The sequence below is a fragment of the Pogoniulus pusillus genome, chromosome 6 (assembly GCF_015220805.1).
Source record: "Pogoniulus pusillus isolate bPogPus1 chromosome 6, bPogPus1.pri, whole genome shotgun sequence".
NCBI classification, from domain to species: domain Eukaryota; kingdom Metazoa; phylum Chordata; class Aves; order Piciformes; family Lybiidae; genus Pogoniulus; species Pogoniulus pusillus.
In genome coordinates this window covers 642865-663941 of record NC_087269.1, presented here as the reverse complement: position 1 = coordinate 663941, position 21077 = coordinate 642865, and the positions used below count along the sequence as shown (strand labels likewise).

Sequence of the window (21077 nt, the reverse complement as noted above, 5' to 3'; positions counted from 1 at the left end):
CATTTCAAGCAGCGTTGGAAGTGGAAGGTGAGGAGGAGGAAGATGAAGGACACAGAAGGAAGGTGAAGCAACCTGTGCTTGAAGCAGCTTTGGCAGCCAGGAGGGTGGAGCAGAAGACCAGACCCAGCCCCGGGGTGCAGCTCAGGTTCTCCTCTTTGCATAGTGAAGAGCTTTGAAGTCTCAGAGCTGTTGTGGCGGAGGTGAGGCAGAGGCTCAGGGGTGGGTTGGGTGCATGCAGCTGGCACAGGCCCAGGGCCAGGCAGCTGCCAGCCAGAGGGCACCAGGGGGGTGCCAGGGGGAGGAGATCTCAGCTGAGTTGTTCAGACTCCTGCCTGGGGGCAGGGGTTGGAGGAAGCTTCCCCTCGGCACAGCCTGGAGCTTGCTGCTGGATGAGCGAAGGTGGTGCCAGGGCAAGGCCAAGGTGGGACCTTGGGAGGGCATCCTGGGAGGCCAAGCTTGGAGGTCAGCCCTGGGAGTCCATCCCTAGGAAACCAACCTGGGAAGTTCATCCCTGGGAGGCCAACCTTGGGAGTCCATCCCTGCAGTCCAACCTTGGAGTTCACCCTTGGGAGTCCATCCCTAGGAGTCCATCCCTGCAGTCCAACCTTGGAAGTCCAATATTGGAGTCCAGCCTTGGAAGTCCATCTCTAGGAGTCCAACCTTGGAAGTTCAACCCTAGGAGTCCAACCTTGGAAGTCCATCCCTGGGAGTCCATTCCTGCAGTCCAACCTTGGAAGTCTATCTCTGGAGTCCAACCTTGGGAGTCCATCCCTGGGAGTTCAACCTTGGAAGTCTATCCCTAGGAGTCTGTCCTTGGGAGTCCATCCCTAGGAAGTCCATCCCTGAAGTCCAACCGTGGAGTCCAACTTGAGGGTCCAACATTGGGAGTCCAACTTTAGAGTCCATCCCTAGGAAGTCCAACCTTGGAGTCCAACCTTGGGAGTCCACCCCTTGGGAGTCCATCCCCTGAAGTCCAACCCTAGGAGTCCAACTTTAGAGTCCATCCCTGGGAGTCTATCCATGGAGTCCAACCTTGGGAGTCCTTCCCTAGGAGTCCAACCCTGGGAGTCCATCCTTTGGAGTCAAACATTGGAGGTCCAACTTTAAAGCCCATCCCTTAGAGTCCAACCTTGGAGATCATCCTTGGAAGTCCAACCTTGGAGTGCTTCTAAAGGCTGGGACTAGAAATTCAGTGAAGAGTCTTGAAGGCCTCAAGCTCCTCACTTGGCTTTCGTGGAGAAGCCAAGGCTGAAGCTCCACCTGGTGCCCTGCTGGGTGGCCAAGAGGCTGTGAAGAGCTTGTGCTGACATCCACAAGAAGATCCAATCAGCTCCAGCCTTCCTTAGGCACTTGGCCTTCAGTCACCTCCATCCCACCCCGGCCTGGAAGCTCCAGAAGGTGACAAAGCAACCAGCTGGAGCTGCTGGCATCGCTGAGCAGACCTTGGACCTTCAGGCATCAACCCAACCCCAGCCCCCTCCAGCCTTGGGTGGGGTTTTTGGTCCTCACAGCAGAAGACAGCTTCAGGTTTTCAGTGAGTCATGGAGTAAGGAGTTCAGGAGGAGGTTCTTCACCATGCAGCTGGTGGAAGACTGGAAAAGGTTGCCCAGAGATGTGGACCAGGCTACAGCCTTGGGAGTCCAACTTTGGAAGTCCATCCCTGAGAGCCCAACTTTAGAGTCCAATCTTGGAAGTCCAACCTTGGGAGTCCATCCCTTGGAAGTCCAACCTTGGAAGTCCATTCCTGGGAGTCCAACCTTGGAAGTCCATTCCTGGGAGTCCAACCTTGGAAGTCCATCCCTGGGAATTCAACCTTGGAAATCCATCCCTGGGAGTCCAACCTTGGAAGTTGGAAGTGCATCTTTGGGACTCCATCTTTGGAGTCCAACCTTGGAGACCTTCAAAGTCCAAGTGGATGAGACTCTGAGCCACCTGCAGTTGCTCACTGCAGGAGGTTGGTCCAGGATGACCTTCAGGGGGTCCCTTCTGTGCTCCTTGGGTGACAGAACAAGAGGAGATGACGTCAAGCTGCATCAGGAGAGCTTTAGGTTGGCCACAAGGAACAATTTCTCTGCTGCCAAGAGTGGTCAGGGCTTGGCAGAGGCTGCCCCAGGGAGGTGGTGGAGTCACCAGCCCTGGAGCTGTGGCCCTGGCACTTGGGGCAATGATTTGATGCCCACAGTGGTGGGGTTGGGTTGAAGGTTGGACTTGACCTCTTCCAACCCAACTCATGCTGTGATTACTTCTACAGCAGCTTACTCAGGTCTGGCCATGACTGATCTTCAGGGCTGAGGTCTCCACCACACCTCTGGGCAACCTTTTCCAGTCTTCCAACAACCTCAAGGTGAAGAACTTCTTCAGCTCCTCCTGAGGTCTCAAGTACAGAAAGATTTCAGTTTGGGTCCTCAAAGCCTCCTGAGTCAACCTGAAGGAGGTTGCAGTAGGCGAGGAGAGGAAGGTCCAAGTGTGGTGGCTTTCAGGTGGACCCTGCTGGGTTGTGTGTTGGAGAAGATAAAGGCTTGGCAGAGGCTGCCCAGGGAGGTGGTGGAGTCACCAGCCCTGGAGCTGTGGCCATGGTCTGATGCCCACAGTGGTGGGGTTGGGCTGAGGGTTGGACTTGACCTCTTTCAACCCAACCCATCCCATGCTGTGATAGCTTCTAGAGCAGCTTGCTCAGGTCTGACCATCACTGATCTCCAGGGCTGAAGTCTCCACCACAACCTCTTCCAATACCCTCAAGGTGAAGAACTTCTTCAGCCCCTCCTAAAGTCTCAAGCACAGGAAGATTTCAGTTTGGGTCCCCAAACCCTCCTGAGTCAACCTGCAGGAGGCTGCAGAAGGTGAGGAGAGGAAGGTCCAAGCGTGGTGGCCTTCAGGAGGACCTTGCTGGGTTGTGTGTTGGCAGAGGCTGCCCCAGGGAGGTGGTGGAGTCACCACCCCTGGAGCTGTAGCCCTGTCACTTGGGGCCATGGTTTGATGCCCACAGTGGTGAGGTTGGGTTGAAGGTTGAACTTGACCTCTTCCAGCCCAACTCATGTTGTGATTGCTTCTAGAGCAGTTTCAGGGCTAAGGTCTCCACCACACCTCTGGACAACCCCTTCCAATGTTCCACCAACCTCAAGGTGAAGAACTTCTTCAGCTCCTCCTAAAGTCTCAAGCACAGAAAGACTTCAATTTGGGTCCTCAAACCCTCCTGAATCAACCTGCAGGAGGCTGCAGAAGGTGAGGAGAGGAAGGTCCAAGCGTGGTGGCCTTCAGGAGGACCTTGCTGGGTTGTGTGGTGGAGAAGCTGAAGGTTGTGGAGCTGCTTCCTGGCAGGAGAAGATAAAACTTTGCAAATATAGAAATTTGTAGCCATAAAATAGATTTTTTCTCTCTCTTTTTTTTTTTTCCTTCTTTTTCTTAAAGTAAAAAAAAAAAATCTTCTTGGAAGCAGAAGTGAAGCTCCAGAGAGGTCCTCTCAGAGCTCCACCAAAGCCCTGGCAGAAAAGAGGTCCTCACTTGGTTGGGTTTTGTTTTCCTTCAAGGAGAAACATTCAAACAGCAGGAAAAGAGCTTTGGGCACTCCAAAGCCTTCTCCTGGAGGAGATTCGTGAGGCTTGGCCTCCCCTTGGGCCTCCTTTGGTTGCTTTGTCCTCACAAGAGTCCTCATGGGTCAACCTTCGTGGCCTCCACCTTGGGTGAAGGTCACTGTGGTCACGAGGGGTCCTCAGTGAGTTGGAGATGGTCAACCTCCATGACCTCCACCTTGGATGAAGGTCCCTGTGGCCACCAAGGGTCTTCAACGAGTTGGAGATGGCCAACCCCTGGGGTCACCACCTTGGATAAAGGTCCTTGTGGCCACCAAGGGTCACCTGTGAGTTGGAGGTGGCCAACCTCCACGGCCTCCACCATGGATGAAGGCCTCTGTGGCCACCAAGAGTCCCCAATGAATACTCTGCTGGGCAGCTCTGAAGGACCAAGTTGGGTTGAGTTCTTTTGCCTGGGAATGGCCAAAGGAGGAGGAGGAGGAAGAGAGAAAGTCCAGAGAGGGAGCAGCTACTGAAGGCCACCTGGGCTCATGCCATGGTTGGAAGTGACCTCCAAGGCCATCTGGTCCAACCCCCTCCCTGCAGCACCAAGCAGAGCAGGGAGCTCAGAGCCCCAAACCAACCTGCCCTGGGCTGGTGCCAGCCAGGGGGCATCTCCCACTGCCTGTCTGGGCAGCCTGGCACAGGCTCTCAGCACCCTCACGCTGAAGAACTTCCTCAGCTCTAACTGCAAAGCTTCTCCTTGGCCTGGTCCAACAGACCCTGCTCAGAAACTCTGTCCCCAGCCTTCTTCTGGGCCCCTTCCAGTCCTGCAAGGCCACCAGAAGGTGTCCCTGGAGCCTTCTCCAGGTTCCTCTCCAGGCTCCTCTCCCAACCTGGCCTCACCCAGCTCAGGTCCTCCAGCCCTCCCAGCATGGTTGACCTCCATTCTCTTGTCTTCCTTCCACAGCTTTTGGCTTTCCTCCATGAGGGCAGCAGACCAAGACCTCCCCTGCCAGTGGAGCTGGTGGGATACATCCAGCTGCCAGCCCTGCCTGATGCTCCCTAGCATGGCCCAACCTCAGCAGCCCTTCAGTGGGACCTGAGGCTGCTGGGGGCTGGCAGAGAGAAGATTTCCCAGGCCAGCAAAAAGCCCTTTCGGGCATGAGTGGACCCTCTGATGCCTTTGGGTGGGTTGAAGCAGCAAGGCAAGGATGGGACCTTGAAGATCATCCAGTTCCAACCAGCCTGCCATGGACAGGGACACCTTCCACTAACCCAGGCTGCTCCAGGCCTCATCCAACCTGGCCTTGATGTGGGCAACCAACTGAGCCCAGGCTGCTCCAGACCTCATCCAACCTGGCCTTGATGTGGGCAACCAAATGTCACCAAGTGCCTGTAGAAGCCTTGCAGAGTATTGATGGGGACAACAGAGCCTTCTCCCAGAGCCATGGGGACAATCCTGGACCCAAGGGGACAACAGAGCCTTCTCCCAGAGCCATGGGGAGAACAGAGCCTTCTCCCAGACCTATGGCCCAGAAGTTGGAGGCCTCTTTTCTCTCCTCTGCCTTGATCTGACAGGATCTTGGCTCCTCTCTCAGCTGGGCCCAGCCAAGATCTCCCCACCAAACCCAAAGGACCCCAAAGCAACCAAGACTTTGGGCTGGGTGGCAGCACAGACAGAAGTGTTCCTCTCAGATCATCTCTATCAACCTCTATAAAGGCAACCTCAAGGTCTTCTAGAGGCAACTTCGTTGTCCTCCAGAAGGCAACTTCATCACCTTTGAGAAAGGCAACCTCACTGTCCTCTAGAAGGCAACTTCTTCATCTTCTAGAAGGCAACCTCAGTGTCCTCCAGAAAGGCAACTTTCTTGTCCTCTAGAAGGTGACTTGTCTTCTAGAAGGCAACTTCACTGTCCACTAGAGAGGCAATCTTGACCTCTAGAAGGCAACCTCATCCTCTTCTAGAAAGGCAACCTCCTTATCCTCTAGGAGGTGACTTCTCTTCTGGAAGGCAGCCTCAGTGTCCACTAGAGGCAACCTCCTTGTCCTCTAGAAGGCAACTTCATCTTCTAAAAGGCAACTTCATCTTCTTCTAGAAGGTGAGTTCTCTTCTAGAAGGCAACCTCCTTGTCCTCTAGAGAGGCAACCTCATCCTCCTCTAGAAGGCAACTTCATCCTCTTCTAGAAAGGCAACCTCTTTGTCCTCTAGCAGGTGACTTCTCTTCCAGAAGGCAACTTCACTGTCCACTGGAGGCAGCCTCATCCTCCTCTAGAGGTAACCTCCTTGTCCTCTTGAAGGCAACTTCAGCATCTTCCAGAAGGCAACTTCAACTTCTAGAAGGCCACTTCACTGTCCTCTAGAGGGCCACTTCACTGTCCTCTAGAGGGCCACCTTCTAGAAGCTGATGAGGTGACTTTGTCTTCTAGAAGGCAACTTCATCATCCTCTAAAAGGCAACCTCATCATCCCCTAGAGAGGCATCCTCACTGTCCCCTAGAGAGGCCACCTCCCTGTCCTCCAGAAGGCCACCTCCCTGTCCCCTAGCAAGGCAACATGGTCCCCCAAGTGCTACTTAGCCCCCAGAGTGCTCTTGGACCTCAGCAGGTACCGCTCCACCCTGACTTTCCTCCTCTCCAGCGTCCTGTTCTCGCTGTCGAAAATCCTCTGCAGCTGCAGGGCTAACCTCCTGTCCTCCTCCTCCTGCTGCACCTTCTGCTCCATCTCCAGGACCAAGCGCTCCTCAGGAGCTAAGGAGGTCACCTCCCCACCCTGCCTCAGCCTCTTGATGGCGCCGTTGGCAGCGTGCTCCAGGTGCTTGGTCTTGCAGCGCCTCTTGCGGCCCCGGCGCAGGGCAGGGCCTTGGTCCCCCACGATGTTCTCCACGGAGCTGCAGGTGCTGCTGCTGCTGCTGGTGGTGGTCTGCACATTGAGCACCTCACTGCTGTGCAGGAACTTCAGCTGCTTCTTGCCTGCTGCCTTCAGAGGCATCCCCAGGGTGCCGCCGTCAGGTAGCGAGGAGGTGACCCCCAGCAGCCTCCTGCTGAGCGCTTTGGGGCCAAGGCCAAGGCAAGGTTTGTCCAGCAAAGGGCTGACTTTGAGGCCTGGGACCTCTGGTGGGTTTTGGGTGGTGACACTGGACCTGCTGCCTGGCTCCTCGGCCATGTCCTCTGCTGGCAAGGCTGGGGCAGCTTTCTTCTCCTCGCTCCCTCCTCCCAGCCTGCTTGCACTGATGGAAGGAGCAGACGACTCCAGCTCGGGGCGAGGGTCAGGTGGAAGGAGGAGGTGGTGGTGGTGATCAGCCCGAACTTGGGGCTGCTCTTTAGTGCCACCACTGGAGTTGGTGACCTCGGGAATGTCTTCTCCTGGCTCCGAGGCCGAGGAGGTGAGGGTGGCTTTGCAAAGAGTCTTTTTGATCTGCCGCTCCTGGAAGATCTGTTCCCACTTCTTCAGGATCCTGGGGCTGGCCTCGTAGGTGGTCGCCTTCTGGAGGCTCCGGTTGAGGTTCCTGGGCGTGGATTTGATGATGAGAGGGCTCAAAACCCTCCCATCAGGAAGCCTTTTGGGAGGGGTGCAAGGGGAACAGACGATAGGTTTGAAGTGGTTGAGCTCCTCCGAGATGCTGTCGTTGCTTTCGGGGCTGATCGACCTCTCGGGCCCCCTCTGGAGGGCAGAGAAGGAGGACACAGGGTTGAGGACTTGACGCTTCTCAGCCCCGCTCAGGTCCGGAGCAGAGAGGCAGCGATGGTTCTGCGTGGAGGAGAGGACCCCCAGCAGGGGGGCTGAGGTGCTGCTGACACCTGGCACCTGCAAAGCACAGAACGAGAGGCACAGCTCAGAAAGGTTGGCACGGGGCAAGGAGTCTCTCTCCACTCTAGTATGGTCAGCAACTGGCTGGAGGGCCAGGCCCAGAGGGTGGTGAATGGTGCCACAGCCAGCTGGCAGCTGGCACCAGTAGTGTGCCCCAGGGATCAGTGCTGGGCACAGGCCTGTTCAGTGTCTTTATTGATGCTCTGGAGCAGGGCATTGAGTCCAGGAGCAGTGAGTTTGCAGATGGGAGCAAGCTAGGAGCAGCTGTGGAGCTGCTGGAGGGTAGGAGAGCCCTGCAGAGGGACCTGGCCAGGCTGCATGGGTGGGCAGAGGCCAAGGGGATGAGACTGAACAAGGCCAAGGGCAGGTTCTGCACTTTGGCCACAACAACCCCAAGCAGCACTGCAGGCTGGGGCCAGAGTGGCTGAGAGCAGGCAGGCAGAGAGGGGGCTGGGGGTGCTGGCAGAGAGGAGCTGAAGCTGAGGCAGCAGTGCCCAGGTGGGCAGCAGAGCCAATGGCATCCTGGGCTGGCTCAGGAGCAGTGTGGGCAGCAGGACAAGGGAGGTTCTTGTGCCCCTGTGCTCAGCACTGCTCAGGCCACCCCTGCAGTGCTGTGTCCAGCTGTGGGCTCCTGAATTGCACAGAGCTGCTGAGGTGCTGGAAAGTGTTTGGAGAAGGGCAGCAAGGCTGGGGAGGGGCCTGGAGCAGAGCCCTGTGAGGAGAGGCTGAGGGAGCTGGGGGGGTGCAGCCTGCAGCAGAGGAGGCTCAGGGCAGAGCTGATTGCTGCCTGCAGCTGCCTGCAGGGAGGCTGTAGCCAGGTGGGGTTGGGCTCTGCTGCCAGGCAAGCAGCAAGAGCAGAAGGGGCCAGAGTCTGAAGCTGTGCCAGGGCAGGTCTGGGCTGGCTGTGAGGAGGAAGTTGTTGTCAGAGAGAGTGATTGGCACTGGAATGGGCTGCCCAGGGAGGTGGTGGAGTGGCTGTGGCTGGAGGTGTTGCTGCTACCTTGCTCTTGTTGGCTGGGGCTGATCTCTGCCTGCTCTTTGACCTCTCCTGAACGGTGTCGGTGCAGCTCCGACTCCTTTCCACCTTGGAGCTCAGGTTCCTGGGAAAACAAAGAGGAGGAGGGGGAGGGGAAGCAGGAGATTATCTTGGTGACCTTGGCAAAGCCACCAGGCCTGGCAACAGCTCTGGCAGCAGAGGGCATCGACGTTTGGAACAGGCTTAACTCATGGACAACTCCACCTTGGGCTTGTAGGTAATGGAGGCTGAAGCTGGTGGTGAGGGCAGGGAAGCTTCTGTGCTCTGGCCAGGCTCTGCCCAGCCTCCTGCTGCACAACTTCTCCCTCCTCTCTGCTCTGAGGCTCCCCCTCGGAGCTCCAAACCATCCCCCCTTGAGGTTGAGGAGCTCCTCCCACGTGGAGCTGCTCCTCTGAGCCACCACAGCCTGGTGCCAGCAGGAGAAACAGCTCCTACCAGGTGGAGCTACTCCTCTGAGCAACTACAGCCTGGTGCCAGCAGAGGGCTCCACTCTGTGCCTTCATCAAAGCTGATGATGAAGACTTGGGAGCAAACCAGGACCCAGGTCCTGACCCCTGGGGAACCAGCCCCAAGCTCCAGGCCTCCACCTGGCCCCATCGCGAACTCCAAGAGGCTCAGGTAGGTTTAGAGGAGAAGAGCAGCCCCGAGGGGGGGACACCAGTGAGAGGAAGGACATCAGTGAGGATGAGGAGGCTGAAGAGCTCACCCTGAGAGGAAGGCCAAGGAGTAGGCAGTGCTCTTGGAGACGAAAGCCGAGCGGTGGCCGTGGCTGTGCCTGCCCTGGGGGGGTTCCTCGTTCTCCGAGTCCGAGAGGCGCTCAGGGAGCTGTGGAGGGCAGGATCCAGTTGGAGCAATCCAGAATCAGACTCGTGGAATGGGCTGGAAGGGACCTCCAAAGCTGGTCCAGTCCAAGCCAGCACTCAGCAGGGACACCCCCAGCTAGAGCAGGTTGCTCAGAGCCTCACTGGGCCTCAGCTGGGGCCCACAGGCACCTCCCTGAGCGACCCTCCTGGTGCAGGACTTGCTCCTCACAACCAACCTCAATCTGCTTCTGCTCTCATCCCAAACCATTGGCCCAGTCCCTGCAGGCCTCTGGGAGCAGTCCCCCTGCAGCCTCTAGCCCCTTCCAGATCCTGGCAGGCTGCTCAAAGGTCTCCCTGGAGCCTTCTCCTCTCCAGGGCTGAGGCCACAAGCACCTCCCTGGGCAACCCTCCTGGTGCAGGACTTGTTCCTCACATCCAACCTAACTCTGCCCTGCTCCACTCCTAAACCACTGTCCCTTGTGACTGGGACCTTGTGTGGCTTGGGACAGGGATGGGGACAGGGACAGGCTGGGACACATCTGGCTTGGGGCAGGGTTAGGATAGGGATGGGGAAAGGACAGTGGCAAGGTAGGGACAGGGATGGGGGCAGGGATAGGGAGAGGACAATAGCAAGATAGGGAGAGGGACAGGATGGAGAGATGGAGACAGGGATGGGAACAGGACAGTGGCAGGGTCAGAATGGGGACAGGGATAGAGATGGGAAGATGGGGACAGGGACAGGCACAGGAGTGGCAGAGTCAGAATGGGGACAGGGATAGGAATGGGGAGAGGACAGTGGCAAGGTGGGGACAGGGATGGGGTGGGGACAGGGACAGAGATGGGGAGAGGACAGTGGTAAGGTGGGGACAGGGATGGGATGGGGACAGGGACAGAGATGGGGAGAGGACAGTGGCAAGGTGGGGACAGGGATGGGATGAGCTGGGACAGGTCTTGGCTTGTGACAGGGATGGGGACAAGGCAGGAGCTGGGATAGGCAGAGCAGGACCAGCAGGGATGGGACAGGGGATGAAGATGGTGTCAGGATGGTGACAGGACAGGGACAGGTGGGAAAGGGGCAGAGGGGATGGGGCAGAGCTGGGACAGCACAGGGACAGGGGGACATGGAGACAGCTCCAGCCCTCACCCAGCTCAGTGCTGAAGGCATTCAAGAGCAGTGTCCCCACCCTGAGCCCCTGGGGACACCCCTGGGCAGCTGCCACCCCCTGGGCACATCTCCATCCCCCCCCATAGCTCTTGGTCCTTCTGGGTGAGTCCTTTTTCAGTTCTTGTTTGGGCTTTCTAGGTCCCAGGAGGCTCCTTCCCAGATCTTGCTTGGTCCTTCTCAGATCAGTCTGCATCCTCCTCCCTTCACCCTTTGCCCTAAGCCATGAGGAGTGTCCCCAGGAGGATGAGGATGGAGAAGGAGAAGCAGAACCTTAACTTACAGCCTCCTGGTTGACCCTCAGCCCCAGAGCTTCCTCCTTCTTCTGCTGCTCCTCCATTTTCCTTTTGCCACCTTCCAGCTCATCCAGAACCAATTTGTGGAGCAGGTCCTCAGAAGATTTTTCTTCTTGGAGTTTTTCTTCTCTCAGCTGCAAACAAGGATGGGGGAAAGAAAAAGGAAAGGCTCAGCTGGAAGCTCTGCACCTGGCTGCCACCAAAGGACCTGCCAGGAGCTTGGCCACAGCATTTCATTTGGGGTCTTCACTGCTCTCCTCCTTCGTGGTTGATGGGCAGAAGAGGCACCAGCTGGAAGCCAGGAGGTGCCCAGCTGGAGCTGAGGAGGAACTTTGTGTGCTGGAGGCCTGGAGCAGGCTGCCCACAGGAGTGTTGTGGACTTCTTCTCTGGAGAGCTTCCAACTTCCATCTGGAGCTTCCTAAAGCACTCACAGCAGCTTGCCTAGGGGCACCATGCCCAAGGTGGGCTTGGAAACTCTCCAGAAGAGGCTCCACAACATCTCTGGGCAGCCTGCTCCAGGGCTCCTTCCACCCATCCCGAGGCTCCTTCACCCCCCCAAGGCTCCTTCCACCCACCTCAAGTCTCTCCATCCACCCCAAGGCTCCTTCACACCCAAGTCTCTCTACCCACCCCAAGACTCCTTCTGCCCATCCCAAGCCTTCTACCCACCCACCTCAATGTTCCTTCCCCTCACCCCAAGCCTCCTTCCACCCACTCCAGTCTCTCTCCACCCACCCTCAGCCTCCTCCACCCACTGCCAGCCTCAGCCTCTTCCCCACTGCAGCCTGCTGAGCCTGGGCACCACTCAGGAGATGCCATCCTCAGCCTCTTGGGGCAGAAGAGCTAAGAAGTGCCCACCAGAACGGCTGGGAGGGGTTGGTGGCAGCGGATGGAGAGAAGCCAGGGGGTGCCCAGGTGGGCAAGGAGGGCAGCAGCAGCCTGGCATGGAGCAGCAGTGGTGTGGGCAGCAGGGGCAGGGCAGGGCTTGTGCCCCTGGGCTGGGCACTGGGGAGGGCACAGCTGGCAGGCTGGGGGCAGGGCTGGGCACAGCAGTGCCAGGAGGAGCTGGAGGGCTCAGGAAGGGTTCAGCCTGATCATGCTGCCCTCAGAAGGTGACTGCAGTGCTGTGTGCAGCCGTGGGTGAGCCTGGAGCTGCTGCAGAGGAGGCAGCAAGGTGCTGAGAGGGGCTGGAGCAGCTCTGCTGTGGGGCCAGGCTGGCAGAGTTGGGGCTGTGCAGGCTGCAGGCAGAGCTGAGAGCTGCACCTGGAGAGCTGCAGGGCAGCTGCAGGCAGGCTGGGGAGGGACTGTCCAGAAGGGCCTGGGCTGGCAGGAGCAGGGACAAGGCTCTGGAGCTGGAGCAGGGCAGGCTCAGGTTGGCCACGAGGAGAAGCTCTGCACAGGGAGGCTGGGGAGAGGCTGGCACAGGCCACAGGGAGCTGCTGGAGGCAGGCAAGGGCAGGCTGGAGCTGGCCCAGGGCAGCTGCTCTGGCTGGAGCTGGCCCTGCTGAGGGCTGGGACAGGCTCGATGGAGCTGTCAGCAACCTGCTCTGGTGGAGAACATCCCTGGTGAGTGCAGGGGGGGGTTGCCCTGGATGACTTCAGACCTTTGGAGACCCCTCCCAGGCCCAGAGGCAGGCTCAGCTCCATACCTTCCTCAGGTGGCTCTCATGCTCCTCCCGGAGCTCCCCAGGCCTCCTCAGCTTAATGGGGGCTCTGAACACAAAGTCTGCAACAGAGAAGGGGGAGGGGGAAAAGGCATCGAAGAAGTTTTGATCAGTGCCTGCTTCCTGAGCTCATCCCAAGGAGAACAAAGCTCCTGAGGACTTCCACAGCATCGTTGGGCTTTTTGCTCCCCAGCATCTCCTGCTCTCTCCTCAGCACTGTGGCAGGCTGAAGGCTACGTTCTACCCGTCGAGGAGGAGGGATGGAGGGAGGGAGGATGGAGGAAGGGAGGAGGAGAAGGGAGGGAGGAGGGAAGGAGGGTGGAAGGAGGGTGGAAGGAGGAGGAAAGGAGGGTGGAAGGAGGAGGGAAGGAAGAAGAGAGGAGGAGGGGGGAAAAGGAGGGAGGGAGGAGGAGGGAGGAGGGAAGGAGGAGGGGAGGAGGGGGGAGGAGGGGGGAGGGAGGAGGGGAGAGGAGAAGGGGAGGAGGGAGGAGGGAGGAGGGGGGAGGGGGGGAGGAGGAGGAGGGTCTAAGGGGGCGGGGGCCAGGAGGGTGGTGCCAGGCTCAGCAGTCCCCCAGCGGCAGGCCAAGAGGTGCTGAGCAGCAACTGGAAGCTGAGAAGCTGCACCTGAAGGCCAGGAGGAAGCTCCTTGGCTTTGAGGGGCAGCAGAGCCCCGGAGGAGGCTGCCCAGAGGGGTGGCGATGAAGTCTCCATCTCTGGAGGCTCCTGCAGCCCTGCCTGGATGTGTCCCTGCGGCATCGGAGCCCTCAGGGCTCCTTCCCAGCCTACCTCTGGGTGGCTCTGGGGCTGTGGAGTGGTAGAAAGACTCCAAGAGGCCACAAATTCCCACCCGTGGCCTTCAGCCAGTCCCAGCCCCTCCGGGGGGGAGGTTTTCTCCTCCTCACCCTCACGGCTGCGGTTTCACTGCTCTGGAGCTAACCCAAGCTCGGATTTCACTGCCAGCCAAGCTCAGGCCTGCTCCACCCGGCAGGAATTCCCCATCCCGCTCCAGCTTCCTGCCCTGCCCTCCCCGGGGAAAGGAGGAAACCCAACGGATGCGGGCAGCAGGCTGTGGCTGAGCCTGGCAGTGCCCAGCTGGCTCTGCCCTCGGTGCCAGCAGCTGAGCTCCTTCCTGCTGCGGGGCAGAGCAAGTCTGGGCAAGCTGCACCCTGCAGCCAGGGACCGCAGCAGGGCAGGGAGAGAGCTGGGAGGGGATGGAGGCCAAGCATGGCCCCAGCCCTGCCCCAGCACCACCCACCCACGGCCTCAGCACCACAGCTCTGCCCCTTGCCAGCCCCTCCAGCCATGGCCACTGCACCACTGCCCTGGGCAGCCTGGCACAGGCCTGGCACAACCCTCCAGGGGCACAAAGTGCTCCTCAGGCACAAGCTCCACCTGCCCTGGCACAGCCTGAGCCCATCTCCTCTGGGCACAGCCCTCAGCACAGAGCTTGGCCCCAGCTGGCTCCAGGCTGCTGCCAGGCAGCAGAAGGCTGAGGCTGGTGCTGAGGAGCAGCAGAGGCAGCAGCAGGGCACTGCTTGGCCACAGCCAGGGGTGCCAGGGAGCTGCAGAGCCCCACAAGGGCTGCCCTCAGCCTCCTCTGCTGCAGCCTCAGCCCTGCCCCAGCTCCCTCAGCTGCTCCTCACAGCTCCTGCACAGCCTCCTCCTGCTCCTCCACACCCTTGCCCAGCTCTGCTGCCCTGCTCTGTGCCCTGCCCCAGCCCCTGCAGCTCCTCCTGCCCCTGCTGTGCCCAGCCCTGCCCCCAGCCTGCCAGCTGTGGCCTCCCCAGTGCCAGCCCAGGGACACAAGCCCTGCCCTAGGCTGAGCACATCTCAGCTCCCTCTCTGCGGAGCCCTCAGCGCTGAGCCCCTCACGGCCTCAGCTCACCTCGGCCCTGCCCTCCTCCTCCTCCTCCTCCTCCTCCTCCTCCCTCCCCTTTTCGCGCCCAAGCGGGAGGTGGAACGGGGGAGGGCCTCCGGGGCCCGACGCCGCCGCACCTTGCTCCGGCTGCCGCTGCTCTCCTCCTCCTCCTCCCGCCGTGGCGTCCGCGGTGTCGCCGGTGGCCTGCTGCCGCCGGGCCCTGGCGGAGAAGCGGCCGCGGCAGAGCGGGCAGCAGAGCCCGGGGCCCTGCAGGCAGCGCTGGAAGCAGGCAGGGCACAGCGAGTGGCGGCAGGGCGGCGTCACCGCCTCCCGCAGAGCCTGCCGGCACAGCGGGCACTCCGCCGCCGCTTCGCCTTCCTCCTCCTCCTCATCTTCCTCTTCTTCCGCTCCCTCCGTCCCGGCGGCCGCCCGGGGCCGTTCCCGCCTGCGGCGCCGCCGCCCCCGCTGCAGCGCGGCCCTGCCGCCCGCGCCCGCCGCCGCCGCCGCCATCTTTGCCGGCGCCCCCCAGCGGCAGCGCCGCGGCCCTGCGGCTCCGCTCTGCGCTGCCCGGCGGCACTCCGGCCCCGCCCCCGGCCCCGCCCCTCGGATCAGCTCTGCGCTGCCGGCGGCACTGCGGCCCCGGCTCCGCCCCGCCCCGCGGCTCCGCCCCGCCCCGCGGCTCCGCCCCTCGGCTCCGCTCTGCGCTGCCGGCGGCACTGCGGCCCCGCCCCCGGCTCCGCCCCGCGGCTCCGCCCCTCGGCTCCGCTCTGCGCTGCCGGCGGCACTGCGGCCCCGCCCCCGGCTCCGCCCCGCGGCTCCGCCCCTCGGCTCCGCTCTGCGCTGCCGGCGGCACGGAGGGGAGAGGGGAGAGGGCAGGGGAGAGAAGGAAGGCTCAGGGGAGAGAGGTGGGAAGAGGCAGGAGGAGAGGGAGGAGGGAGAAGGGGGAAAGGGGGGAGGGGGGAGTCTGGGCTGGGGAGGGTCTAAGGGAGGTCTCCCCAAGGGAGATGCTGAGATAGGAGCGGCTTGAGAGGGAGGCAGGGAGGGACTCTGCTGGAATCTGGAAGGGGTGCAGGAAGAGCTGAGAGGGATCCTCCTGGAAGGATCGACCAAGAACTGACAAGGACCCTGCTGGAATCTAGAGGGATCCACCAGGAGCTGAGGAGGACTCTCCTGGAAGGAGCAACCAAGACCTGAGAAGGACCTTGCTGGAAGGACCAACCAAGAGCTGAAGAAGGATCCTCCTGGAATCTAGAGGGATCCACCAGGAGCTGAGGAGGACTCTCCTGGAAGGACCAACCAAGATCTGAGAAGGATCCTGCTGGAAGAACCGACCATGATCTGAGAAGGATCCTGCTGGAAGAACTGACCATGATCTGAGAAGGATCCTGATGGAATCTAGAAGGCTCCACCAAGAACTGAGAAGGACTCACTTGGGATCTAGAGGGATCCATCAGGAACTAACAAGGACCCTCCTGGAAGGACCAACCAAGATCTGAGAAGGACCCTCCTGGAATCTAGAGGGATCCACCAAGAACTGACAAAGACCCTCTTGGAACCTAGAGGGTTCCAGGAAGAACTGAGAAGGACCAAGATCTGACAAGGATCCATCTGTAGCCTTAGAGGGATCTACTAAGCACTGAGAAGGACTCACCTGGAATCTAGAGGGATCCATCAAGATCTGGGAAGGAGCCTCCTGGAACCTAGAAAGCCCAAACAAGAACTGAAAAGGACTCACCAGAAGGACCAAGAGCAATGAGAGGGGTGTGGAGATGTGCCCAGGGGGTGGCAGCTGCCCAGGGGTGTCCCCAGGGGCTCAGGGTGGGGACACTGCTCTTGACTGTCTTCAGCACTGAGCTGGGTGAGGGCTGGAGGCTCCCTCAGGCAGCTGGCACCAAGCTGGGGGAGGGAAGTGACCTGCTGGAGGGTCAGGAGGGAGCTGCAGAGGGCTCTGGGCAGGCTGCAGCCATGGGGGAGGGCAATGGGATGAGGGCACCGAGGGCAAGGGCTGGCACCTGGCCCTGGGGCACAGCAAGCAGGAAGGCTCCAGGCTGGGGGCAGAGAGGCTGGAAAGGGCCTGGGGGGTTGGTGGCAGCAGCTGGAGAGGAGCCAGGGGGTGCCCAGGTGGGCAAGAGAGGGGACCCTGCCCCTGGGCTCTGCTCTGCTCACTCCTCACCTCCAGTGCTGCCTCCAGGGCTGCTGGCCCCAGCAGCAGGAGGGCACAGAGCTGCTGCAGGCAGCACAGAGGAGGCCACAAGGAGCAGCCCAGGGCTGGGGCAGCTCTGCTGTGAGCACAGGCTGAGGGAGCTGGGGGGGTGCAGGCTGCAGAAGAGAAGGCTCCAGGGGCACCTCAGAGCTGCTGCCAGGAGCTGAAGGCATCCTGCAGGAAGGCTGCAGAGGGACTTTGGCTAAGGCTGTCCTAGGGACAGGCCAAGGGGGAAGGGTTGGGAGCTGAGGCAGAGCAGGCTCAGAGTGGAGCTGAGGCAGAAGTTGCTGAGGAGGAGGCTGCTGAGCCTCTGGCACAGGCTGCCCAGGGAGGCTGTGGCTGCCTCCTCTGTGGGGGTGCTGCAGGCCAGGCTGGCTGAGAGGTGTCCCTGGGCACGGTGGGGAAGGTGGAGGAGAGGAGCTCTGAGCTCCATCCTCAGCCATTCCCTGAGCTCCATGGCCAAGACACAGCCTCCAGAGTGGCTGCCAGGGCCAGGCTCAGGGTCCTGCTGCTGCTGCTGTCTCCCCTGCCCACGCTGCTGCCTTTGGCTGCCTCCAGATTTAGCTCTCACATGACAGAAAGAGATCTCAGTTCTGAGCCTCCACAAAGTGCTGCAGGAGCAGAACAGAGCTCATTTTGAGGGGAAAAAAACCCAAATTGGAGTGACTGTACACAGGAGGAGGCCAGCAGGAGGAGGGAGGCTCTGCTGCCCTCTGCCCTGCCCTGCTGAGGCCACAGCTGCAGTGCTGGGGCCAGCTCTGGGCTGCCCAGTGCCAGAGAGCCTGGCAAGGGCTGCAGAGAGGCCAGGGCAGGCTGGGCAGAGGCTGGGAGCCTGCAGCAGCTCTGGCAGCAGCAAAGGCTGAGAGCCCTGGGGCTGGGAGCCTGCAGCAGAGCAGCCCCAGAGGGCAGCTGAGCAGTGCTCAGCAAGAGCTGAAGGGGCTGTGGGGGGCAAGGGGCTGGGGCTGGCATCTGCTGAGTGCTGCCCAGGGACAGGGCAAGGGGCACAGACTGCAGAGGGTGAAGCTTGCAGCCTGTGGGATGGAGGCTGGGAGCAGCCCTGCAGAGAGGGGCTGGGGGGTGCTGGGGGAGGCAGGTTTTGGGCCCCTGAGTGCCAGGAGGGCATTGAGGGGTTGGGGCAGGGCCAGAGGAGGGCTTCGTGGGCACCTCCTGGGTCTGAGGCCGAGTCCTGGAGGAGGATGTGGTGGCTGTGGAGCCCCTGGGGAGCTGAGGTTCTCCTGCTCCTGCTGGAGAGCCTTTGGCAGGAGGAGCTTTGGGCGTTGCTTGGTTGACTTTCAGGCTTCCAAAAGCCTCTGCTGAGCTTTGGGCTGGCTGCAGATGTTGTGCCAGAGGTTTCTGTCCCCTCCCCTCCTCTGCAGCCTCCTGTACTCATGGCTTGGAGCTGCTTTTCTGGCCTTGCTCCATGCAGCTTTCCCCATGGATCTTCTCCAGGTGCAGGAGCTTTCTCTAGGAGCCTCTCCCATGCCTCATTCCAGCTGGGCAGCTCCTGGGGAAGCAGGAGGCTCCCTGGCAGCTGTGTCCTGACCTGCAGGACCTTCCCCTCCAGGACATCCTTCCCCTCAGCACCAGCTCAGCTTCACGGCAGGCAGGAGTGGAGCTGGGGTGGGGGATCTTGGGGTGAGGGCTTTGAAGAGCACCTGCTAAGCTCTCGAGATCCTTTCCCACCTGTCCCTGTCCTGTCACCATCTTCATCCCCTGTCCCATCCCTGCTGGTCCTGCTCTGCCTATCCCAGCTCCTGCTTTGTCCCCATCCCTGTCCCAAGCCATAAGGTCCCAGCCCTGCCCTATCCCACTCCTGACACCCTCCCTGCCCTTGTCCCTCTCCCTGCTCTGACTCCATCCCCAGGCCTGTTCTGTCCCTGTCCCCAGCCCTGTCCCCATTCCCAGCCCAGGCCCTGCTGGTTCCCCTCTGCCTGTCCCAGTCTGTCCCTGTCCAGTCCTTCTTAGCCTGTCCCTGTCGTGCTGTGTCATACCTGGTGCCATCTGACATCCCTCTGGTGCCATACTGGTGCCATCTGATGTCACACCAGTGCTGTACTGGTGCCATGTGGTGTCCTGGCAGTTCCTGCTCAAGACTCTGTCCCCAGCTTGCTTCTCAGCCCCTTCAAGCCCTGTAAGGCCACCAGAAGGTGTCCCTGGAGCCTTCTCCAGCCTGGGCACCCACAGCTGTGCCAGCCTGGGCTGCCAGGCCTGCCAGCATGGCTGTGGCCTTCAGCCCTGACTACTCCATGACTCCATGACCTTGGAAGTTGCCTTCATCTCAACCTATTCCATGAGTTTGGAAGTTAGAAACCCAACCCCTTCCATGGCTCCATGACCTTTAAGGTGCCTTCAGCCCAACCCATTCCATGACTCCATGACCTTTAAGGTGCCTCCAACCCAACCCCTTCCATGACTCCATAACCTTTAAGGTGCCTCCAACCCAACCACTTCATGACTCCATGACCTTTAAGGTGCCTTCAGCCCAACCCACTCCATGACTCCATGACCTTTAAGGTGCCTTCAGCCCAGCCCCTTCCATGGCTCCATGACCTTTAAGGTGCCTCCAACCCAACCCCTTCCATGACTCCATGACCTTTAAGGTGCCTTCAGCCCAACCCCTTCCATGACTCCATGACCTTTAAGGTGCCTTCAGCCCAACCCCTTCTATGACTCCATGACCTTTAAGGTGCCTTCAGCCCAACCCCTTCCATGACTCCATGACCTTTAAGGTGCCTTCAGCCCAACCCCTTCCATGACTCCATGACCTTTAAGGTGCCTTCAGCCCAGCCCATTCCATGGCCATTGTAGGTCACTTCAAACCCAAACCCCTCCATGACCTTTGAAGGTGCCTCCAACCCAACCCATCCCAAGGTTCCTGCAGCATCTCCAAAGAGCTTCTCTTTATCTCCAAAGGTTCTGGGGCCAGCTCTCAGTCCCCTCTTTAATCTTCTCTAGATGGACACCCTGAAAGCTCCTCAGCTCCAACCTCCTTCCCTGCTCCTCAGCAGAGGTCCTCCCCACCCAACCCTTCTCTCCAAGGCAACTAAGCAAACAAGGAGACCTCTGTGGAGCGTGGGAAAGGAAGCAGAACCAGCAGGAGCTCTGCTTCCAGGTCCCCCTGGGGGGTCATTAGGTGACACTTTAACCCCATTAGGAACACAAACTCCTGCAGCAGGTGGAGAATGTCCCACCCATGGTGTCCCTCAGGGCTGGTGACTCACTGACTGTTGCCAGGCTGCTCCTGGATGTGGTCACCATAAGCAGCTGGGGAGCAGAGCAGAGGCTGCAGAGCTGCAAATGGCCTCCTGGGGGGGGAGGAAAAGTGGACTTGGAGGTACCTGCAGAGGTCATCTGACCTAACTTCTTCCCTGCACTCAGCAAGGGCATCTGCAACTGCTTCATGGAAGGGGCTGGGCTGGAGGCACCTCCCAGGCTCACCCATCCCAGCCCTGCAGCCAGCAGGGCCAGCCCCAGGCAGAGCAGGCAGCTGAGAGCCCAAACCCCCTGCCCTGGGCTGCTGCCAGCCAGGGGGCAGCTGCCAACCTCTCTGGCTGCCCTGGCACAGGCACCGCCAGGTTGTCAGCTCCAGTCGCTGGCTTCCTCCTCTCACCGTGGAGGCAGCCAGGCCAGGGCTGGAGTGCCCGAGGAGGCAGCAGCTTAGACTTCTCCTCTCCCTCTCCTCCTCCTCTTTCCCTCCTCTCCTCTCCCCTCCCTCTCCTCCTCATCCCTCCCTCTCTCCCTCCTCTCCCCTCCCTCTCCTCACCTCTGCCTCTCCCCCTCTCCTCTCTCTTCTGCTCCTAACCTCCCCTCTCCCTATCCTTCTCTTCTCCCTCTCCTCTCCCTCCTCACCTCTCCTCTCTCCTCTTCTTCCTAACTTCTCCTCCCCCTCTCCTTCTCCCTCTCCTCTCTCCTCCTCCTCCTCTCCTCGCCCCTCCCCTCCTGCCCCGGTGCTGAGGGCCAGGGTTTGGCGTTGCCCTGGGGCAGTGCTGGCTCCCTGCTTGAACTCCATCCCCTCCAGAGCTCTTCTCCACCCCATCCCCATCCCACGCTCCTGACCCGACAAACAAAGTCCCTTTGTCCCTTATCTCACCTCCAAAGCTCCTCCAGCTGCTCTCCAGCTCCTCCACACCTCCCTCCCACCCCAGCCCCACCACGAAGACCTTCCCAGCTCCTGTTTTGGTTTCCATGGAGCCCTGTTCCTGCCCCTGGGGCCCTCTCTTCTCCCTGGCACATTTCCCTCCTCCAGGCAAACATCTCCCCCTGCTTTTGGAGCCCACCAAAGCAAACAGTCAACCTGCTGAGGTGGTGGCAAGCAGCCAAGCCTGGTGAGGAGCTTTTGGGACCTCCAAAGCTGAGCAAACATCTCCTCAGCAGCAGACTTTGGCTTCCCACCACACCTCTGGGGGCCCAAAGCACCTTTGGGGTCCCAAAACACCTCTGGGGTCCTACACCAAAGCTTTGGGGTCCCAAAACACATTTAGGGTCCCATACCACACCTCTGGGGTACCCAAAACACCTTTGGGGTCCCAAACTACACCTCTGGGGTCCCCAAAACACCTCTGGGGTCCCACACCACAGCTTTGGGGTCCCAAAACACACTTAGGGTCCCACACCACACCTCTGGGGTCCCTCACCACAGGTCTGGGGTCCCCAAAACACCTCTGGGGTCTCACACCACAGCTTCAGAGTCCCCACACACCTCTGAGGTGCCCAAAATCACCCCTAGGGTCTCCAG

General features: G+C 60.3%; 1 protein-coding gene and 1 long non-coding RNA gene across 2 annotated transcripts; one reads left to right on the top strand and one right to left on the bottom strand.

Moving 5' to 3' along the window:
- Positions 1-2762: 2762 nt before the first annotated feature.
- Positions 2763-3362, top strand: LOC135175827 (uncharacterized). The gene is made up of 2 exons (XR_010302475.1): positions 2763-2840; positions 3237-3362. It is a non-coding gene; the product is annotated as an uncharacterized LOC135175827 (long non-coding RNA).
- RNF169 (ring finger protein 169) lies at positions 3363-14649 on the bottom strand. Its single transcript, XM_064144158.1, has 6 exons — positions 14277-14649; positions 12267-12343; positions 10604-10750; positions 9062-9180; positions 8320-8419; positions 3363-7316 (listed from the first exon to the last, which is right to left on the bottom strand). The coding sequence occupies exons 1-6, from the start codon at positions 14647-14649 to the stop codon at positions 6081-6083; spliced, it is 2052 nt and encodes a 683-aa protein (XP_064000228.1). The 3' UTR covers positions 3363-6080.
- Positions 14650-21077: the final 6428 nt, after the last annotated feature.

What these genes read in the sequence shown, in the direction of transcription:
- RNF169 (XM_064144158.1), bottom strand. Translation starts at nt 14,649, where the DNA reads ATGGCGGCGGCGGCGGCGGGCGCGGGCGGCAGGGCCGCGCTGCAGCGG. An exon ending in TGAGGGTCAACCAGGAGGCT is followed by an intron (nt 9,181 to 10,603) that starts GTAAGTTAAGGT and finishes TGCCCTCCACAG; the next exon opens with CTCCCTGAGCGCCTCTCGGA. An exon ending in TCCTTGGCCTTCCTCTCAGG is followed by an intron (nt 8,420 to 9,061) that starts GTGAGCTCTTCA and finishes TTGTTTTCCCAG; the next exon opens with GAACCTGAGCTCCAAGGTGG.